This window comes from Protopterus annectens, chromosome 5.part0, assembly GCF_019279795.1.
Source record: "Protopterus annectens isolate FY-2018-M chromosome 5.part0, PAN1.0, whole genome shotgun sequence".
In the NCBI taxonomy this organism is placed as follows: Eukaryota; Metazoa; Chordata; order Ceratodontiformes; family Protopteridae; genus Protopterus; species Protopterus annectens.
Genome location: NC_056735.1, coordinates 953,731,011 through 953,749,876, shown reverse-complemented (window position 1 = coordinate 953,749,876; position 18,866 = coordinate 953,731,011). Strand labels below are relative to the sequence as shown.

Below are 18,866 nucleotides of genomic sequence, written 5' to 3'. Positions count from 1 at the left end.
TTCCCCTAATTAAAAGGTAATAAGGTCTTCAGCCATTCTAATCATTTGTTTTTGAGGCATATGGGCCTAAGAATGCACTTTGGTTGTCGGTTTTCTAGGTGTAGTGAGAGCTTTAGGCCTGAGGAATTCGGTATTCTTAGCTTGAAATGAAGTTGTCGGTTTAAAACGAAAATCAGTAGGCCTGAATACAGCCTCAGAAGCCAGTGCCTGCACACCCTGGACCCATCCACGGTAGAGACATCTGCAGGTGCCATAGTCGAAGAAGCATCTTGCGGCATACCGAACTCCAAATGGGTTTCGGTACAGGCCTGCAAATCTGTAGTAGCTGGCATCAGGGGCTGTGAAAGCGCCTCACTGAGTACCGGCGGACTGGCAACTAGCTTAACGGAAGTGTCTGCAGTTTTGGACTTATTCGGTCTCGGTCTTTATCCTTACATTTTTTTCAGAAGATTGGTAATGGGATGGCTTAATGAAGCCATTTCGGAGTACGGAGATCAAGAATGAAAGTATTTAGCTACAAAAATAGCCCAACGACGAATAGTTCAGGCATTGAACAAGGCACCAAACCGACAGTGAGGGGCGTCGTGGTCTGGGCCTAAACAGGTGACGCAGTAAGAATGAAAACCTCTATGAGGTATTTGCTTTCCCACAGGCAAGACCATTGGTAATTTTTTCTGACATCGGTTAGAGCAAGAAAAAAAGGATCCCCAACGGGGTACTTATCTGTTTGAAGACTTCAGGTCTGAAACTCAAACGAAAATTTCATGAGTCGGCCGACCGGCACTTGCGAACTGCTTCTGGCACCGCACGGCAAGAAAGACTGATGTAATGGCATTGGCTGCATGTTTTATACCCCTGACGTCATGGAAGAAGCGACAGCATCTGACGCAGAAATCCGAAGACTCTGGTATTCAGGTTGGCTGAGGGCTACCTGCAGGAAGACAACCCAAATGTGATGACTGCAACAGCAAAACACGAAGAACATCACAATTTACTCCTCAAACATTCAAACGCATTGACAGAAATCAATACAGTAGGAGGCATTACACTGACACATACTCTTGTTCATTCCTCTACAAACTTTTCTGCCCCATAAAATTGAAACTTTACACAAGCACTTTATTTCACTCAAAATTCTCTCTCCTCACACACATTAACAATTCTAGCTAAAAACAGTAGTCTCCGACAGGATTAAAATAGTTTCGCAAGTCCTACTTACCCATAGCAGTAGATGCTCGAATTACTCGCTGCCTCAATGGCATTTTGGGTTATCTGCCAAAGTAACCCAGATTTCAAAAGCTCAGACCTCTCTTCCTGTGATAGCTGACTAACTGAGCATATCCCGAGAGAAAAGCCTTCAGCTGTCACAGGAAACAAATGTTTGTTTTTTTGCTTTTACAAAGGAAGGCAGGAAAGTACCTGAAGCCAAAATCAGCCAGCAAGGGTAAATTTGCAGCCAAACAAAATACTAGAATAAAAACCTAAATCCAACAACTAAATTAAAGAGAATGAAACCCATCTCAACTATGCACAATCTGGGGGACAGTGGGTGGGTGCTGCCATTGAATAATTTGAATATCTGTTACAGGCAAGTAGAATTTGCACAACTATACTATGTTCATCACTCTCAATGCCTCAGTAGCATTTTGGGTAGATTCCCAAAACTTACCCTACCCGGGAGGTGGAAGGATAAGGATTCAGGACCTCCTGGATAATGATCCTAACAAGGCCTGCTCTGGACCTTGAAAAGGAATCCAGACTGTAGTGCGTTGTGAAAGTAAGAAAGGACCAGGTTACTGCCCCTAGAATGCTTCTAGAATCCACCTATTTCTGATATGCCATCAAAGGAGATAAGGCCCTAGTTGAATAAACCTTAATTTTACTTGGAAGAGATTCACCATGGTGGGATAACAAAATATAGGAGGACAACCATCATGCAATATTTTGAAACAAGTTAACCCTTCTTAACGTATCTCCCATATAGAAGACAAACAGCTGTTCTGCATTCCTAAAGGGCTTTTTTTTGCAAATAGAATGACTAAGCTGACTTTGCGCATCCAAGGTATGTAGAATCTTCTCTCACTTGTTTTTTGGATCAGAAAAGAAGACTGGCAGATTGGCAGTGTGATTCCAAACAAATTCAGAAAAAAATTTAAGACTGAATGATGACTTGGTGCGTAACACAACCACGTCTTTGTGACACGCCAGATAGGGTTGAACTTGCTGCTCAGAAACTCGCCTTGTAGATGTCAGAGCAATAAGTAAAAAAGTCTTCCAAGTAATCAAATGTAAATCAGCCCAAAAGGTGGTTTCAAGAGGAGGCAAGGTCAATTTTTCATATCCAAAGTTGAGATCACAGGGAGAAGGAATTTGCTTTCAAGGGGGTCTAACATGCAACATTCCTTTCATAAACTGACCACAAAAAGACAAAAGACAGGATTTATGGGCAGACAAGCTGAGATGCCTGCAAGATGCACCTTGATAGAAGCATATAACTAACCATCTCCAAGTAACTCACACAAATATTTCAAAACCAGAGGGGTCAAAACCAATTTAGAGATTTTTTACTGGCTAGGCGCTACCTAGAAAACCTCTTTCTCTTGTAAACGTAAGATTTTCTAGCTGCAGGTTTTCCTGCTTCCTTAAATACCTGCTGCACATTTGCATGGAACAAGTGCTTAACAAGGCCTTAAGACAGAATCACCCAGGTGGGATGGTCAGCTGCAAATGTTCTAAGATGGGATGTACCTTTTACCCCTGATGTGTGAGCAGATCCAGACTGTAAAACAAGCTTGTGGTAATTGCCCGTGGGCAATTCCATTAAAAGGGAGAACCAAAATGCAGTTACCACAATGATCTTTGGTAATTCTTTCTGAATCTTTAGAAGTACCTTATGAAATACTGGAAAGACTGAAATGCATACTGGAACATTACTGACCATGGGAACAACAGAGCTATCTTCTAAGCATGGCTGCAAGAACTCTTGAACATAACTTTTTCAGTTGTCTGTTTTGAAAGGAAGCAAACAGATTTACTTGAGGTGCTGCTTTATATGAACTTCCACTCGTGAGGGTCTGTCCAGAATCTACTCAGTTTGTTCTGAGGGAATAATACAAGGCCTGAAGAATAAGAGAATGCTGCAGCACCAGCTCCCAGGCCATCACTGCCAACCGGCAAAGAGGGTATGACCTTGTACTTCCTTGCTTGTACAGGTACCACATTATGGCAGCGTTGTCTGTGACCATTAGAAATGGACCCCAAAAGTCCACAAGTGAAGAACTTCTAGGTCATGATCACTGCCAAAATCTCTTTACGTTATGAGCTTTGATGTGTCTAGAGGACCTCACAAGCCTTGCACTTCAACTCCAAGGGGCACTTTTCATTTTGTGTGGGGAGTAGAGTCCGTCTGAACAAATTGAACTGGGGTCTGAAGAAAGAGAGTCCTGGATTCAGAGCCAATTGATCTTTTTACCACTACAGTTAAGGTTTCACAAATCCCAGTACCCTGCACCTGGAAATCCAAGGTATGAAGCTGCTGGGTCAAACAATTCTTCAAGTACTACTGAATTTTGATCATGTGTAGTCTGGCTAGTAGTTTTTTTTTTAAACACCTTTACTGAATTATCACTTATGACATAGGCAAATTTACATTTATACAAAAGTAATCAAACTGTACTAACAAACTAGCATTAACAAACATTACACTTCACATATTGCTATACAACATATAACCTAAGCAACATTACATAAAATTATTCATTTCCTGTCCCCTTTTTTAAATGAAAAGCCACAATAAACAATCCTAGTTGCAAGCATTTTACATCACAGACCATACTGACACACTCCCAGTTGCAAACATTGTACCTCACAAGCTACCCAATCATTTTTAGTCAAATATTACATAGTTCATTCAAGTCCTGTCTTCATTTAAAACTCATTCCTCCCCTGTATGCATTGTTCCCACAATTCCCATTTCTCCTATGTAGTTTGCGCCTACCCTTTTCTAAAGATCTCAATGCCAGTTTTATTTCTCTTACTATACTCGCTACTTCCAGTATAGTTGGTTTACATTTTGATTTCTATTTTTTAGTAACTGCTTTTTTGGCAGCCACCATAATTAGACACAGCAAGGCCTTACCATGTCTAGGCAATTCTGATTCTGTATAACAGTTCAGAAAAATCATCTCTCTCGTCACACCAATCCACCCAACCCAGCATCTCTGACCGTGCACACCACAGGAAATTCTTAAAGTCCACTAACCCACCGCACTCAGAAAATATGTTCCCAACAGTCTCTTCCCAGTCACACTTCCAACATTTTGGCTAGTGGCTTCTTGAGGATCACCGATGCCATCAGGCCTAGAATCTTGAGGAACTTTTGCTGAGGCCACTTCTAAAAGAGAGGACTCTAAGAAAAAACTTTAATAAGACAGAACTTGGTCTTCTGGCAGGAAGGCCTTCCTTTTTACTGCATCTTTCCAATACCCCAAGAAAATAATTCATTGAGGGGCTGTGAGAAAGACCTTTGAAGGTTCATTTTTAAGCCCAGTTGGGAAAGGAATTCTATAACCTTGTCTAAGGAATCCAAGCACCTGGATACAGAATCTGCAGAAATCAGCAAGTCATCTAAATAAATGCCTAGCATTCTGCAAAAGGCAACCACTGGGGCCAGACACTTTGAAAATACTTGTGATGCAGCAGATAGCCCAAAGGGTAATGCAGAAAACTGATAATGTAAACTAGACGCAGCAAATCTCAAATTTCTTAGAAATGGGAGCAATAGTAATATATTGATGAGTGACCTTCAGATCTACAGTCACGATGAAGCAGTGGTCTGGAACCAATGCTAGGACCTGTGCAGGTGTGCATTTTGAATTTCTGAACTTATGCAAAGGTATTTAGAAATGACAAATCTAGGATGGGTCTCCAAGAGTGCTCTATTTTTGGTACCAAAAAGACTCTACTGTAAAATCCTTTGTCTCTGTATCACAGGCACTGGTTCTATGACCCTGCTTCTACCATGTGATGCAGCACTGGAGGAAACAGCTCTGTCTGTTCTGGTGGGTGTAAAACAATCCCCTTAAAGGGGAGATATCTTACATCCACTGCCAACTGCATTCTCTCAGAATTATTCTCAGAACCCATTTGTCCAACGCTATTTGCGACCAGGCTGCAGAGTTGAAAGAGAGACTCAGGGAAGGAAGACAAGGAAGAACAGGAGGCAGGGCAGGCGTGATGTGTGACATGGCATAGTCTTTCCTTTGCAGGGGACTGGTTTCGGGGTAAACAACCCTCTTTTTTTGGTTTCAATGAATGATCCTCCTGCCCACTTCCTTTTGCATCCATGACTTTTATTTTGCTAGGATTTTTGCTTGCTCTGTCCCTTGAAGGAAACCTTTGTTTTGGAAGAACGTGTGAACATGAAATATCTTAGATTACCCCATGTATTAAGTGGTCTCTATCATATCACTTGGGCTCAAACACAAAGTCAGAACTTATTTATTCAAAATTGCAGCTTTTAAAACAGAGTTCTGATTACATACCCAAGCATAGCGCACTGTCTTAAGACAACAAAAGCAGCATTTCTCAAGGCTGGATCTCTACATTCAAACACATCTTTCAAAGCATGTTTCTAAACAAGAGTCAAATTAGCAACAGTATCATTTATATAAAACTTCTGCTCTTCAGCCAAGGGTGCAGCAAAATCCTCCAAATTGTATGCAACACTCACCTAAGAAAACCGCATCAGCCTTATAAACAATAACAATATTCTGATAATCAGCTGTATGATAAAGCTTCCATTTCTTTTTCTTGTGAAATTCTACTACTAGCTAAAATATCTAGGGACCAAGTATTATGTCTGGCAAAGGGTCTCTTGCAACTAAGGGGTTTGGTTCTCCCTTACCTGCACCAGGAACTGGAATAGCCCCAGAGGGTGTGTGTAATGCCTGCCCTACAGTGGCCATCTAAGCTACGCTAGAGGGAGATGGGGCAAAAGGCAGTGGTCTGCAGGCCCAGAAGTGGTCCTGAAAGAATTAAAAAAAAAAAAAAAAAAAACATCAGCCTATGGTTAGTAAAGTGCAACCCGATTTGCTTAGGGGTACCAGAATTAGGATCCATAAAGTCAGGGGGAGGACCTCAGCCAGAATAATAAACTGACAGTATTGCACAATGTACCACAATAAGCACTTTGTTTCTAGTGATAAGCATGTTCACACAAACTTATACTCTGCCAAACTGTGCTTTAATCTCAAAAAGAAAAAGAAAAAATAAAAGTTTGAAATGTGTTCAGAATTCTTTTACAACTGACATAATAAACACAGAAGCAGTAAATGTGCCAAACCAGTGATAAAAATTAGCTCCACACACTTTAATCACATCAACACAATACATTTAGAGTCATTCACAGTAAAATCCCAATCTGATGTTAAACACTCACTGCAGAGTCATCCATCACAGTAAAATCACAATCTGATGTTAAACACTCAGTGTAGAGTCATCCATCCCACTGACCCACCCTCAATTCTTTTCTTCCCATTTTGCACATGGGGTCGGGGTGTCACTTTCACAGTGACAATCATCTCAAGCCAAGGTTTACACCACCGGGTGGCTAGCCCTGCTGTGGTAGTTCATTAGTACCATTCACTCGTGCACACACACATTCATCTATGGCCACTTTAGAGTGTCCAAGCTACCTACTACACGTCTTTGGAATGTGGGAGGAAACCAGAGCACCCAGAGGAAACCCACATGACCGCAGGGAGGACATGCTGAAACAACTTAAATTCTGCAAAATTTTCTTGTCAAAATATCAAAATGAAGCACTAACAGTAAAATCAGGTGTGATTAATTCACTGTTCTGAGACATCCCTAGTGTCTCACACACACACACAGCACTTCTGAGAGAAATACTGAAAGTTTCTTCAGAAGCAGCAACAACAAGCATTTGTCAAAGAATCTAAAATAAACACTGCTACAAATAAAAATTCCAACAGGAATTACTATAAAAACAGAAATAAAGAAATAAAATATATTTTTAAACAAGCAGAAAAATAAATCCAATAATAAGGATGAGAGAAAAGGGTCACCAAATGGGGCTTATCTGAGCAGAACGCCAGAAAAAATTGGCACTGGCTCTTGTCAAGAGCCAGAGGACTTTCTTCTTTGGATGACAAAAAATACTGAATACTCACTTCCTGTATCAGCTGAAGGCTTCCCTCTCAGGATATGTTCAGCCAGTCTTCTGTCACAGGAATACAGATGGAAGAGAGTCTGAGCTTTTGAAAGCTGACCAGTACTGGATTACCAAGGAGTGGGAATGACGAAGATCTTCGATATACTGTGAAAAAATACCCTTTAACAACCCCAGTAAATACCACTTTCCGTAAAAAAAATCATATACTACTATTTCTTAAAAAAAGCAATTATTTCTGTGTGGAGGGGTTCCCCAATGAGGAATTACCTGACAGAAATGAAGCTCTTGGCAGACTGCTGGTCCTGTGAAACCCAAGAGATGCCTCCTCTTGAGAGGTCAGGTACTACAGAAATCTTCACATTGATCACTGCTTTCACTCCTTCAATTAACCAATCAGCAGTTAGAATGATAGTATGGGGATAGTCAGAACTTTTTGAAGCTGGACGGTTGTAGTTTCCTAGGCAGGAAACAACCCATAAAGCCTAAAGGCTGCATCAGCAGTGGAAGCGATTAACATTAACTGGAACACTTGAGTCATTAACTTCATCTACACGAACTAGAAATAAGCTTTGGTGGACATCCATTAAAACAGATAGAATGTTCTAGTAGATCACAACTATTTAAGTATCACCAAATTAAGCAGTCACAGGAGATAAGAGACAAACTGCAGTACACGCCACGGTTCACTTCTGGGGCTCCTGCTATCCGCATTATTACTGACATTCTCAGTCTTCCAGCCTTAAATTTAATCCTGTATGTACATGAATAAATACATATAAACAAAATTAAATCAACCCTCACTACAAATTACAATAACTGTAAAAGCCATAGTTGTAAAAGGCAAGAACATACTTCCCAACATGGGCAGACAGAAATATTTAAGCCTTATATTTCACCTAACGCTACCCTTTAAACTCTGCACTGATACAGTTGCCCATAAAGCCCTTTCTTAACTCAAAACACATTACCACATCTATTAGAATTTGAAGTTAGCAAAGCAAGAGGAAGTTGTCAAACAAAATAATATTGGCTCCCCATAATTGACAGAAGACCATTATTACAACCAAATTATTTACTGTTCAGAATAAACATACATTACTTGTCAACCCCTACCTTATTCAAAAGGAGCAGGAGTGTTCCACAAAACACAGGCAACAACTTGGATCTAATAAAACCACCACACACCCCAGCTACTAGAAAAACAGCATTTAATAAAACAGCACTGGCTTAAAAGAACATTCCAGCTTATTTAAGATTAGGAAAAAGTAATGAATACTTTCTAAGTTATATTTGTAGCATGTCCCCATATGTTCATTCTCCAGATAGTCGTCCTACTTCATTTAGAATCAGATGAGGTAAATATGCCTGCTTTCACAATTTAACAAAATAGTGTCATATACTGCAGATAAACATCACTGAATATTTTATACATCTATGCATATACCTATGTGCATCTATATACACACTACATATATAGATATATAAATATATAGATATAAATATATATATATATATATATATATATATATATATATATATAAATATATATATAAATATATATATAAAAATAGATATAAATATATATATATGTATATAAAAATATAAATATATATATATATATAAATATATATAAATATAAATAAATATATAAATATATATATATATAAGTATATATATATAAGTATATATATATATATATAAATGTATATATATAAATATATATATATATAAATGTATATAAATAAATGTATATATATATATATATATAAATATATATATATTTAAATATATATATATAAATACTTATATATAAATATAAATATATATATAAATATATACACACACACACAAATATTACACACACACACAAGTATGTATATATCACCCATATTTATAAATTATACACACACATGTACACACACATTACATTTATGCGCACACATACATAAATGTACACAACTATGCAGCACCAACTCATTACAAAATCGGCATACACTTCATTGACCATGAACAGACAAAACTCAAATAACTGGAAAGGTTTTAGGCAGGGGCAAGCCCTCCCAGCAGCCTCCATGTGGGGGCTACGCTTCCACACCATTTTCTAATCACATATACCAACACCAAGATCACAAAAACAGTGGAGAAAGGTTAACATCCTTCTCTCCATTGTCTAGTAATCCCAGAAAATAAAAGCCAGCAGTCAGCAAGTTGACAACACTCTCCTAAACGTTCAAGGTAACGAAAGTACAATCAAGCACACAGAACCCATATACGTTAACAGACCGATAACGATGCCCTTGATGGTACTGATGTAAACTACCCTTCAAAATATGTTATCACGGTTATAATACATAAAGAAATTTTGTTTCACTATAACATTATTCACCTTGTGCATTACATTTTGGTACTTCCATGTGTATTCATGAGCCTGGGTAATGGCTGAAAATGGTCAAATGACAAACCAACTTACACAGTTAAAAAAATAAATATAAATAATAATAATAAGCGGGTATTAGGTGTTGTGTCTATATACTGCCAACCACTGACATCTTTTGATGAAGCAAACTGACATTTGCACTTGGTTGGTGGGGGTCTCTCTGACCTCTGCATGGCTTCCTTATATTCATGTGGATTTTTGTATGGTTCCCCAGTTTTCTCTTGCATCTCGCAGACATATTAAGCTGCCTGGAGGGTGGGGTTGCACAAGATGCACAACTGTGAATACTGCTCGGTTTAATTTCTCCAAGTCTTTGGGCCTCTAATATCATGATGGGAATGGACTCCATTCCTAAGTCAACCCATGACTGAAGTTCATGGAATTAGCATTGTTTCAATCTTTGTTGCCCAAAAGCTGCTTGTAGAGAGGTGTGTGATGTGATTACATATGTGCATATGGAGATGGACTGGTGTCACACCCAGGATTATTTTGCCTTTCATTAAGTGCCAGGATAGGCTTGTGCTCCTAGTGTACCCTGAATAATGAAAGAAGTTCTAAAAAATTCCAGTCAACAAAACACAGCACATTGATAAGACCTATAAATGGCAGGAGATAAAAATTTTGAGTTACTATGAGTGAGTGCTTCTGAAAACTCAAACAGAATTTCATTATGAGTTAAATGGTAAAGACACCCTGAAAAAGGAATGGATCCACAAATGTCAATGCAATTTCAGTACAATATGCTGCACACTCCATCCTTAATATGAAACAGCATGGCTGAATGGTATGAAAGAGCATCTGACAGAACACTATCTGGAGGTTCTTATGTGCATCCAACCTTTGCAACTCACAAAGATCTTGAGAAGTCCAACCCTTCCCGGTCACAACAGATATGTACACAATCTGGGGTGGAAACATGTTACTATATATATCCACAAAACTACTAGAAACTGCTGCAACCAATCAATTGATGAAATGAAACAACTCATTTTAAAATGGTACACACTTATCTGAAACAATGGTCTCTTGGTATTAACAAAATTATTATGCATGACTTACCATATCCATCTATGTCTAGATTGTTATTAATGACCACATCTAATAATGAATCGCCTATCTTTCCCACAGCTGTAAGCTTTTCGTTATCTCGGTTGATGAAGTGGACAGTTACTTTGTCTTCTCCACTGCAGTTTTATAAAAACACAAATATCACTAGTTACTAAAACATAAAAGCCAAATTAACTTAGACAATGCAATCAATGAAAAATTATTTTGTAAAAAATGTCATTTCATACATGAATCTTATTCTAGACACAGATATTTATATGTTAAATTTCTTCCAGTCTTATAAATTATTCTTCCATAATGCTCCCCACCTCAAAGTGTAAAGTGATACAGACTGCAGCTCACCAAGTACAATTTTACACACACCACACTCAATTAATGTTCCACACAGATCATCATTACTGGCATAGTTTCATTAGTGCACCAGCAGCGATTCAAATCTCATGGGTTTTCAACTTTCACCACAGCTGTCTAACTTAAGAGTTGATATATTAAGGGTATCGGGTCAGAGACCTCCAAATTGGGGGGGCATGCAAGAAAGTATTTCTATTTACTGCTGGTATACAGAGCACTGTCATCATTCTCTGAAATTGTACTGAGAAAGTGCTTAGCAAGTTTAAGACTAAATCTTAACAGCACTTAGGGGTGCTTAACAAAAGCTTGTCAAGATAAGTCATGAGCCAAGGACTACAACCAAACAATGCTTGCCAGGAAAGAACAGAGGCAGAATGGAATACAACTTTTAAAAGCTACTAGAATTTCATTCTGTCACATTTAACTCAATTCCTCCAGTACAGCACTTTTCAGTATGTAACTAACTCACAGTGGTGTGATCTGAGCCTTTAAAACTGAAGTTTTCACATTACAGTTCTAACAAATACTCAGTGAGAGAGATCAAATATCAATACAGTTGCGTTTGCCATCATGTATTCTTTAAGATGATATATTCTTATGTTTTGGAATTATTAATGCAAATATGAACAAGCAACATTTGACACCTAAAGGCGCAGTAGGAGGTAACTGCAAAAATACCTAGAGACAGACTCGGCTGTAATGAGTTAAAAATAGTAAAGTGTGAAAGAACAAAGTTTCCAACTGCTTCAAAAGTCATTAGTGCTAGACAAGAGCACTTTGCTTCTGCTACTGCCCATACCCCTCAAGTGCCAATTTTTTTTAGAATGTTCCTGATTTTACTTACTTTTGTCCTGTTCCTCAAAATTTTTGATTTTCTAGTAAATCACTATGTGTTACAGTCCGTCAATAATACTAGACATAACATTTAAATTAATTTAAATGAATTTAAATGAATTAGAACACTGTTTAAGAACTGTACCGGATCTGGATGTTGTCCCCCACCTCCTCATAATTTCTGAATTCTTCCAGAACTCAAACGCAAAGAAGTTGAGAGGCATGCTACTTTTTGCTTGACAAAAACACAACTATCCTTAATTTTCAAAATTTGTTGCTGAAGCTTTTCAATAAATTCTGGTATTAGGACAGTTAGGGAATCTCCTTAGTCAGATCCTTACTTCTCTCCACTACAGATTTTTCTCCTCACCTACAATATATAATCCAGCATTCCCCATCCACAATTAGCAAAGCAGTCTATTTACCAACTATCTCTGTTTATCAAATTCTACTGTGCTACCTAGTCTCCATAATCTGAGCTCTGTTGTAATCAGTGACAAAGCATGTGTCCATTATTCTTCCTGTTCGTTTATAAGCTGCAGCAAACATGGTGAGAAAGGAGGCACCTGTTAATACAGAAAAAAAATCATCCAAGCAGTCCTAACATCTGAGATACAAGTCCTACAGGTTGACAAAAGTGGACCTTCTTAACAGGTATTTTAATACCAATAAATGTTTCTTTTAATAAAAAGCCCACTATAAAAGGGGCTACCCATACCCATATGTGAAGTTAATTCACCTAACCTCAGCAAAAAAAAAAAAAAAAGACAAATTAAAAGCAACACAGAAGTGTGAATGAGGAAAAATATAGGTTTGTGCCCTAAAAAAAGTAGTTACACCACTAGCCTGACGCTGTATTAGATAAAATGAGTCTCGAAGACATTAACCTGCTGGAAAACAATTCCCAATGTCCTGCAATCCAAGTAAACAGACAAGTTACTAGCTCCATATGAGAGACTGAGCAATTATTTTCATCTCAAAGATTACTTTTGCCTTCTTAATTAATGTAAGCTGTGCTGACCTCTATCAATATCCTTCATCCTGTATGCTTATGGCCTATGTGGTGAAACAGAAAGGATCCGATGAAACAAACTCACAAAGACAAAGTGTTGGTCACTGTGGAGCTTCGTGAACAATGCAAAAAAAAAAATCTTCCTACTCACTGGTGGGAAATGGAATTATGAACTAGTGGGTTGTGCACCGAAGAAAAGGCTTGTCCAACATTTCAGCAGAAGGAATTTAAATGTTCTGTCTTTACTGCAGAAGCAGCAAGATCAATATCAACCTCTACATACAACTACGACTAAATAAACCTACCTCCATCCCTTCAAAAAAAAAAAAGCTAAAACGTTTTAACAAGCGTATTCACTACATCAATTCTCATTCCTACCCTTCAGAAAGTTAGGAGGTGAAGAACGCTTAGCAATGGCCCTAATTAAAAAGATTTAAACATTTTTACCAGGTTGTTTTACGACTGTAATGATGACTGCTGGTAGATGATGATGGGCAAAGCTTCTCAATGTGATTTCAATATTTTTATTTTACATCTTCATTGTATACTCTACAATGAATCAGCTGTTCATTAGTGACTGTTCAAAAACATACAAGTAACTGAAGATCAAAGTACTTATGCTATTTGAATACAATTGCCCATTATTCAAACACGTTGCTAGCCAAAGCACAGCAAAATTACAACAAACTCAGAATATTTTAATTGTTTGTTAACTGGGTATGTGGCCTGATTGGAATGTACCCATTTTAGTCAACACTGTAGAGATGGGTGAAGGCTGCCAACCTAGCCAGATAGAATTGTGCAGATAATTCTATCATTTGTAAATATGAATGAACTACAAGCTTGTTTTTTTAAATGAAAGAAGGTGCTGTGATATGTTGAACTTAAAACAATGTGGCAACATTGCCCGCTGCTGTAAAGAAAGCCAAGTCAAGCATTTCTTGTTGGTCCTTTGAAATTAAAATTATTTCATGGCTGCCTTTTGATGTTTTACAATTTGGCTCCGGCCGGGCTAGATGAAGGCTTCCTGCCTATTGTTTTAACGCTGAAGTTAATGACCAGAATTTACATGTGAAATGTCCTTTACTGCTCCAAGTGTAAAAGAATGTAAATGCAGTTTCTGTCAGCCTGGGAACACCAGGAAGTGTGAAATGATGTAATGTTTTATCAGAACTGTAGTTTCAATTTAAACAGCGAGAACCCGAGATTATTAAGCATTTTTGTCTTGAACATCCAACTCAGCACTGCCTTATGCTCTCTTTATGTACATAATATGTTAGAATTGTGTTTTCTCCTAGAACTATCTAGGAATTAGAAAACATTAGACTAAGTGTTTTCTGTGACGTCAGAACTGTACTACTGATTTAAGTATTTCTGTGTGATCTCTGAACTCTTGACTAGCACTGTGTAGTAGAAAGTATTGTCTTGTTGTTTTAATTATTTATTATTAAATATTTTAAAACTGTTCCACTGTGGCTGGTTTGTGTAGAGATAATCTAAACTCTTAAGAGTACTTGCATGCCTTTGGTAAAACTGTACAAAGCCACTCTAATAGCTTTAACCATGGGCTATACTACCAACTGGATAATAATATTGCACAGTAATACTTGGACACCCTTTTAAGGGCCTTTGAGTAGCTGACAAGTATTAGCTGGGTGGTGGCAGCAATTACTACCATATAGTCTGGGTAAAAGGGGCACAGCTGGAGAACCTGTGCCAGCCTTCCCCAGGAGAGTCTGTGTGGTTGTATAAACTTATCTCAAAGTGTGTGCATCAGCTACCTGGGCAGGGATGTGAAGCACTGGTTGGACAGAGGGTGCTGGAAATTTTAGCTTGCCCAGCTAGCCTGAGATCTGGACCCTATAGCTGTGCTAGTGGGGTGTCTTATTGGGGGAGCAACCAGCCCCAGACTGACTGATCTCAGTGTGCTCTTAAGGGAAATTGCACTTTACTGTGTGTATCCGTTATCCTTTCCTCATATATGAGACTCCCTCGCTGGTGTTAGTGCAGTGGATTGAGGCTCCTTGATTGCTGGGCCAGGGCATGGGAATCACAAACACCATAGCAAAACACAAAGATTACAGATACTTTAGTAGAATACAGAGCAAAAGCTTAATGCAAAGCAATGCAAACAACACAAAACAGTTACAACTTAAAATACATAATAGAAATGAAGCAGAAGCCACACTTAAAAACAGAACAGTCACTGCCCAATACCCAGAAATAAAGCTACATGATAAGTATTATCCAAAATGAGTATAATGATGCCTTTTGCCACCCATTTAAAAAAGGAAGGGGTATCACGAGATCTGCAGTCTTTGTAACATTCTAATATTTTAGTTACCAAAGACTCAGCCACTAAGTAGCAAAGTTACTTAGCTAACAAACATGTAGCAAGGATGGGAAGGATAGACGCCATCTTGTACTTGTATATTTTCTTATTTTACAGATCAGTCAGTTGGACAAAGCAGGCCCTTTTTCAGTCATAACAGCATGTCATTATTCAGAAAGAAACAGATTAATATCATCTGATCTGTTTAACACACCTAAGTAGAATACACAACTGTCATTGTAAATAACTAGGGATACCAATCCAATACACTAAGTGAAAGCAGACAAATCTGACTCATCAGACTTTAAAGTATTGTACTACTACACGTACAATTTGCTTTCAGATGATTTAGTAAATACATAGTGGAAGGAATATAAAACACTTACTAGCAACCACTGAAGATCATTTGGATATGTAGCAAACATTTGGGCCAACGAAAGAAAATGCAATAACAGTGAAGAATAATGTGGTACAAGTGATCACAGGGAACACAGTAGATTTTAGCATCCTACTGTGCCCAACAGATAATGGTGCTGATTAGCAGCATAACTCTTAAGGGTGATGGATAAATAACTTGGCCTCAGTAACTGAGACAGTGATGTGGAATCCTGTGTGCCCCTCTTAAAAACCTGCAAATCGCATTTGGTGCAGTCTGCCATTACTTCAGATTTCTGGCAGAGGTGGACAACAGTAAGATCCTCCTCCTCCTAGTATTTCCCCGGTTTGTCTACTTATCAGATTATTCATTCTATGGCAGAAGCTTTGTGGATAGAAGTGGCAAAGGCAAGAAATGGATCCAGTCAGACTCCAAAGATATATATGACTGCACATATTTTTAAAAGTTACTTAATCTGCTCCATGGACAGTCCAGGTTTAACTGTATATGCTTAAATATTTCTGGCATCAAAAAGTATCCAGATTTGCATGAAGTGTTAGTGTTGCAAGGGTCTTCAGCACCCAAGTTAGGTTTGAGATTTCTAAGAGTAGCATTATTCAGAGATGAAGATTTTTAGAAGTCCAGAAGACCAAAGTCATCTGCATAAAGCATGTTATGGAGACTCTGGAAAGAGTTTATATACAAACTGTTAGCAAAAATTGTTCAATGACTAAAATCTAAGCTACCCCAGACCCTATTAATTACTAAGGTTACACAGGAGGGATTCTTTGCAATGACTGCTCCAAATAATAATTTGGAAACAAGTTAAGGGCAGATGGGCCAACTATGTACAGTGATAACACATCCAGACAGAATTGCACCCAATATTACATCCAAATATCTACAAACAAGATCAGGGAGAGAGATCAAAGTCTGCTATCCCATCCTCTTTGTGAAGCAATGCTGTGCGTCTACAAGCAAGATGTATACTTCAATAGGGTCCCTTAACTAAACTACTACAGCTTTTGCAATAATTATAAGCAGATAAAAAAAAAAACATTGCAATGGTCTGTACAACTTTTGTGTGGAAGGACTTTAAGGATAATTAAACTGTTTCCATATTTCAGATGGATAATTTCATAATTTTAAATACATAGCAATAAAAGTACCATGTGGCAGAAGAAACTTCATAAAGAGAGTCTATCTTAATTTTGTTCATATTCATCTTACATGATTAGCCAGCAAGCAGCTGGTACGGTGATCCGCATCTCAGATATTACATGTTATGACGTACTCCCCACATTTCAGTTATAAAACTAAATCTGTACAACAGAGAAATCATTTTATTCAATGCTCAATAACATTTCTAAAGCATAAAAGGCACAATTATAAATAAAGGCCTACAGTGCACAAACAGCATTTCTGCACTTGATTTCACCTTACTTTGTGCTTAAATTTCCAAGTCTGATCACTTGTCATACCATATCGCACATTCAGATGGAGAAACGTTGATAGGTACAGTGGATATAAACAGTTTACACACCCCTGTTAAAATGCCAGGTTTTTGTGATATAAAAAATGAGACCACAATAAATCATTTCCAAAATTTTCCCACCTTTAATGTGACCTATAACCTGTACAATTCAATTGAAAAACACTGTTGTGTGTGCACACCATTAAACTAATACGTTGTTGAAGCAACTTTTGATTTAATTACATCATTCAGTCCTCTTGGGTATGGCACATCTTGGACTTGGCAATATTTGCCCACTCTTCCTTGCAAAAAAACTCCAAATCTGCCAGACTGCGAGGGCATCTCTTGTGCACAGCCCTCTTCAGGTCACCCCACTGATTTTCTACTGGATTAGGTCTGGGGTCTCGCTGGGCCATTCCAAAACTTTAATTTTCTTCTGGTGAAGCCATTCTTTTGTTGATTTGGATGTATGCTTGGGGTCACTGTTGTGTTGAAAGGTGAAATTCCTCTTCAAATTCAGCTTTCTAGCAGATGCCTGAAGGTTTTGGGGCAAATGTGACTGGTATTTAGAACCGTTAATAATTCCCTCCACTTTGACTAAAGCCTCAGTCCCAGCTGAAGAAAAGCAACCTCAAAAGCATGATACTGCCACCACCATGCTTCACCGTGGGGATGGTGTCCTTCTGGTGATGCAAAAGTGTTGTTTTTGTGCCAATACCTTTTGGAATTGTGGCCAAAAGGTTCAACCCTGGTCTCATCAGACCATAACACATTTTCCCACATGCTTTTGGGAGACCTGATATATTGTTTTGCAAATTTTAGCTGGGCCTGGATGTTTTTCTGTGTAAGAAAAGGCTTCCTTCTTGCAAACCTACCTCATAGCCCAGACGTATGGAGTATACAGGAGACTGTGGTCAGATGTGGTACACAACCAGTACTTGTCAGAAATTCCTGCAACGCCTTCAGTGTTGCTGTACGTCTCTTGGCAGCCTCCCTGACCAGTTTTCGTCTGGTCTTTTCATCAATTTTGGAGGGACATCCAGTTCTTTGCAACGTCACTGTTGTCCCATATTTTCTCCACTTTCTGATGACTGTCTTCACTATGCTCCATGGTATATCCAATGCTGTGGAAATTTTTTATTTTGTACCCTTCTCCTGACGGATACCTTTCAGCAATGAGATCCCTTTGATGCTTTGTAAGCTCTCTGCGAACCATGGCTTTTTCTGTAGCAGGCAACTGAGTAAACATAAGGAAAATCTTACTAGGATAGCTGAACTTTATTTGGGGTTAATCAGAGTCTCTCTAATTGATGGCGGGTGTGTACCCAAGAAGACTGAATGCTGTAATTAAATCAAAAGGTGCTTTAACAAAGTATTAGTTTAAGGGTGTTCACACTTATGCAACCAGCATATTGTATGTTTTTAATTTTTTATATTTTTTCCCCTAAGATTTGTTTTTCAATTGAATTGTACAGGTTATAGGTCACATTAAAGGTGGGAAAAATGTTGAAATGATCTATTGTGGTACATTTTTTTACATCACAAAAAACTAGCATTTTAACAGGGGTGTGTAAACTTTATATCCACTGTATGTTGTGGTCTGTAACAATCATGACAAATGTTGAGGAGAAGTTAATATAGACACATCACTGCAGAAGGGTGATAAAGCAGGAGTAACAGAATGTATGTGAAGCAGAAAGAGTGAAAACTACAGCTTGCAAGAAAACCCTTGATTTAGTCAAAGAGGCCAGTCTAGAAAGCATTCTGTGGGAACCCTAGGCAACTGT

At 38.2% G+C, this 18,866-nt stretch overlaps 1 protein-coding gene across 6 annotated transcripts in view; it reads right to left on the bottom strand.

The window, feature by feature from the left end:
* The window catches only part of FDX1 (ferredoxin 1), a 657,258-nt gene that overhangs the window by 338,149 nt on the left and 300,243 nt on the right, over positions 1-18,866 (bottom strand). For all 6 annotated transcript variants that reach the window (XM_044072726.1, XM_044072724.1, XM_044072723.1 and 3 more), the window contains exon 3: positions 10,692-10,816. In XM_044072726.1, the coding sequence (XP_043928661.1) occupies positions 10,692-10,816 (125 nt within the window). The remainder of the gene's footprint in view (positions 1-10,691; positions 10,817-18,866) is intronic.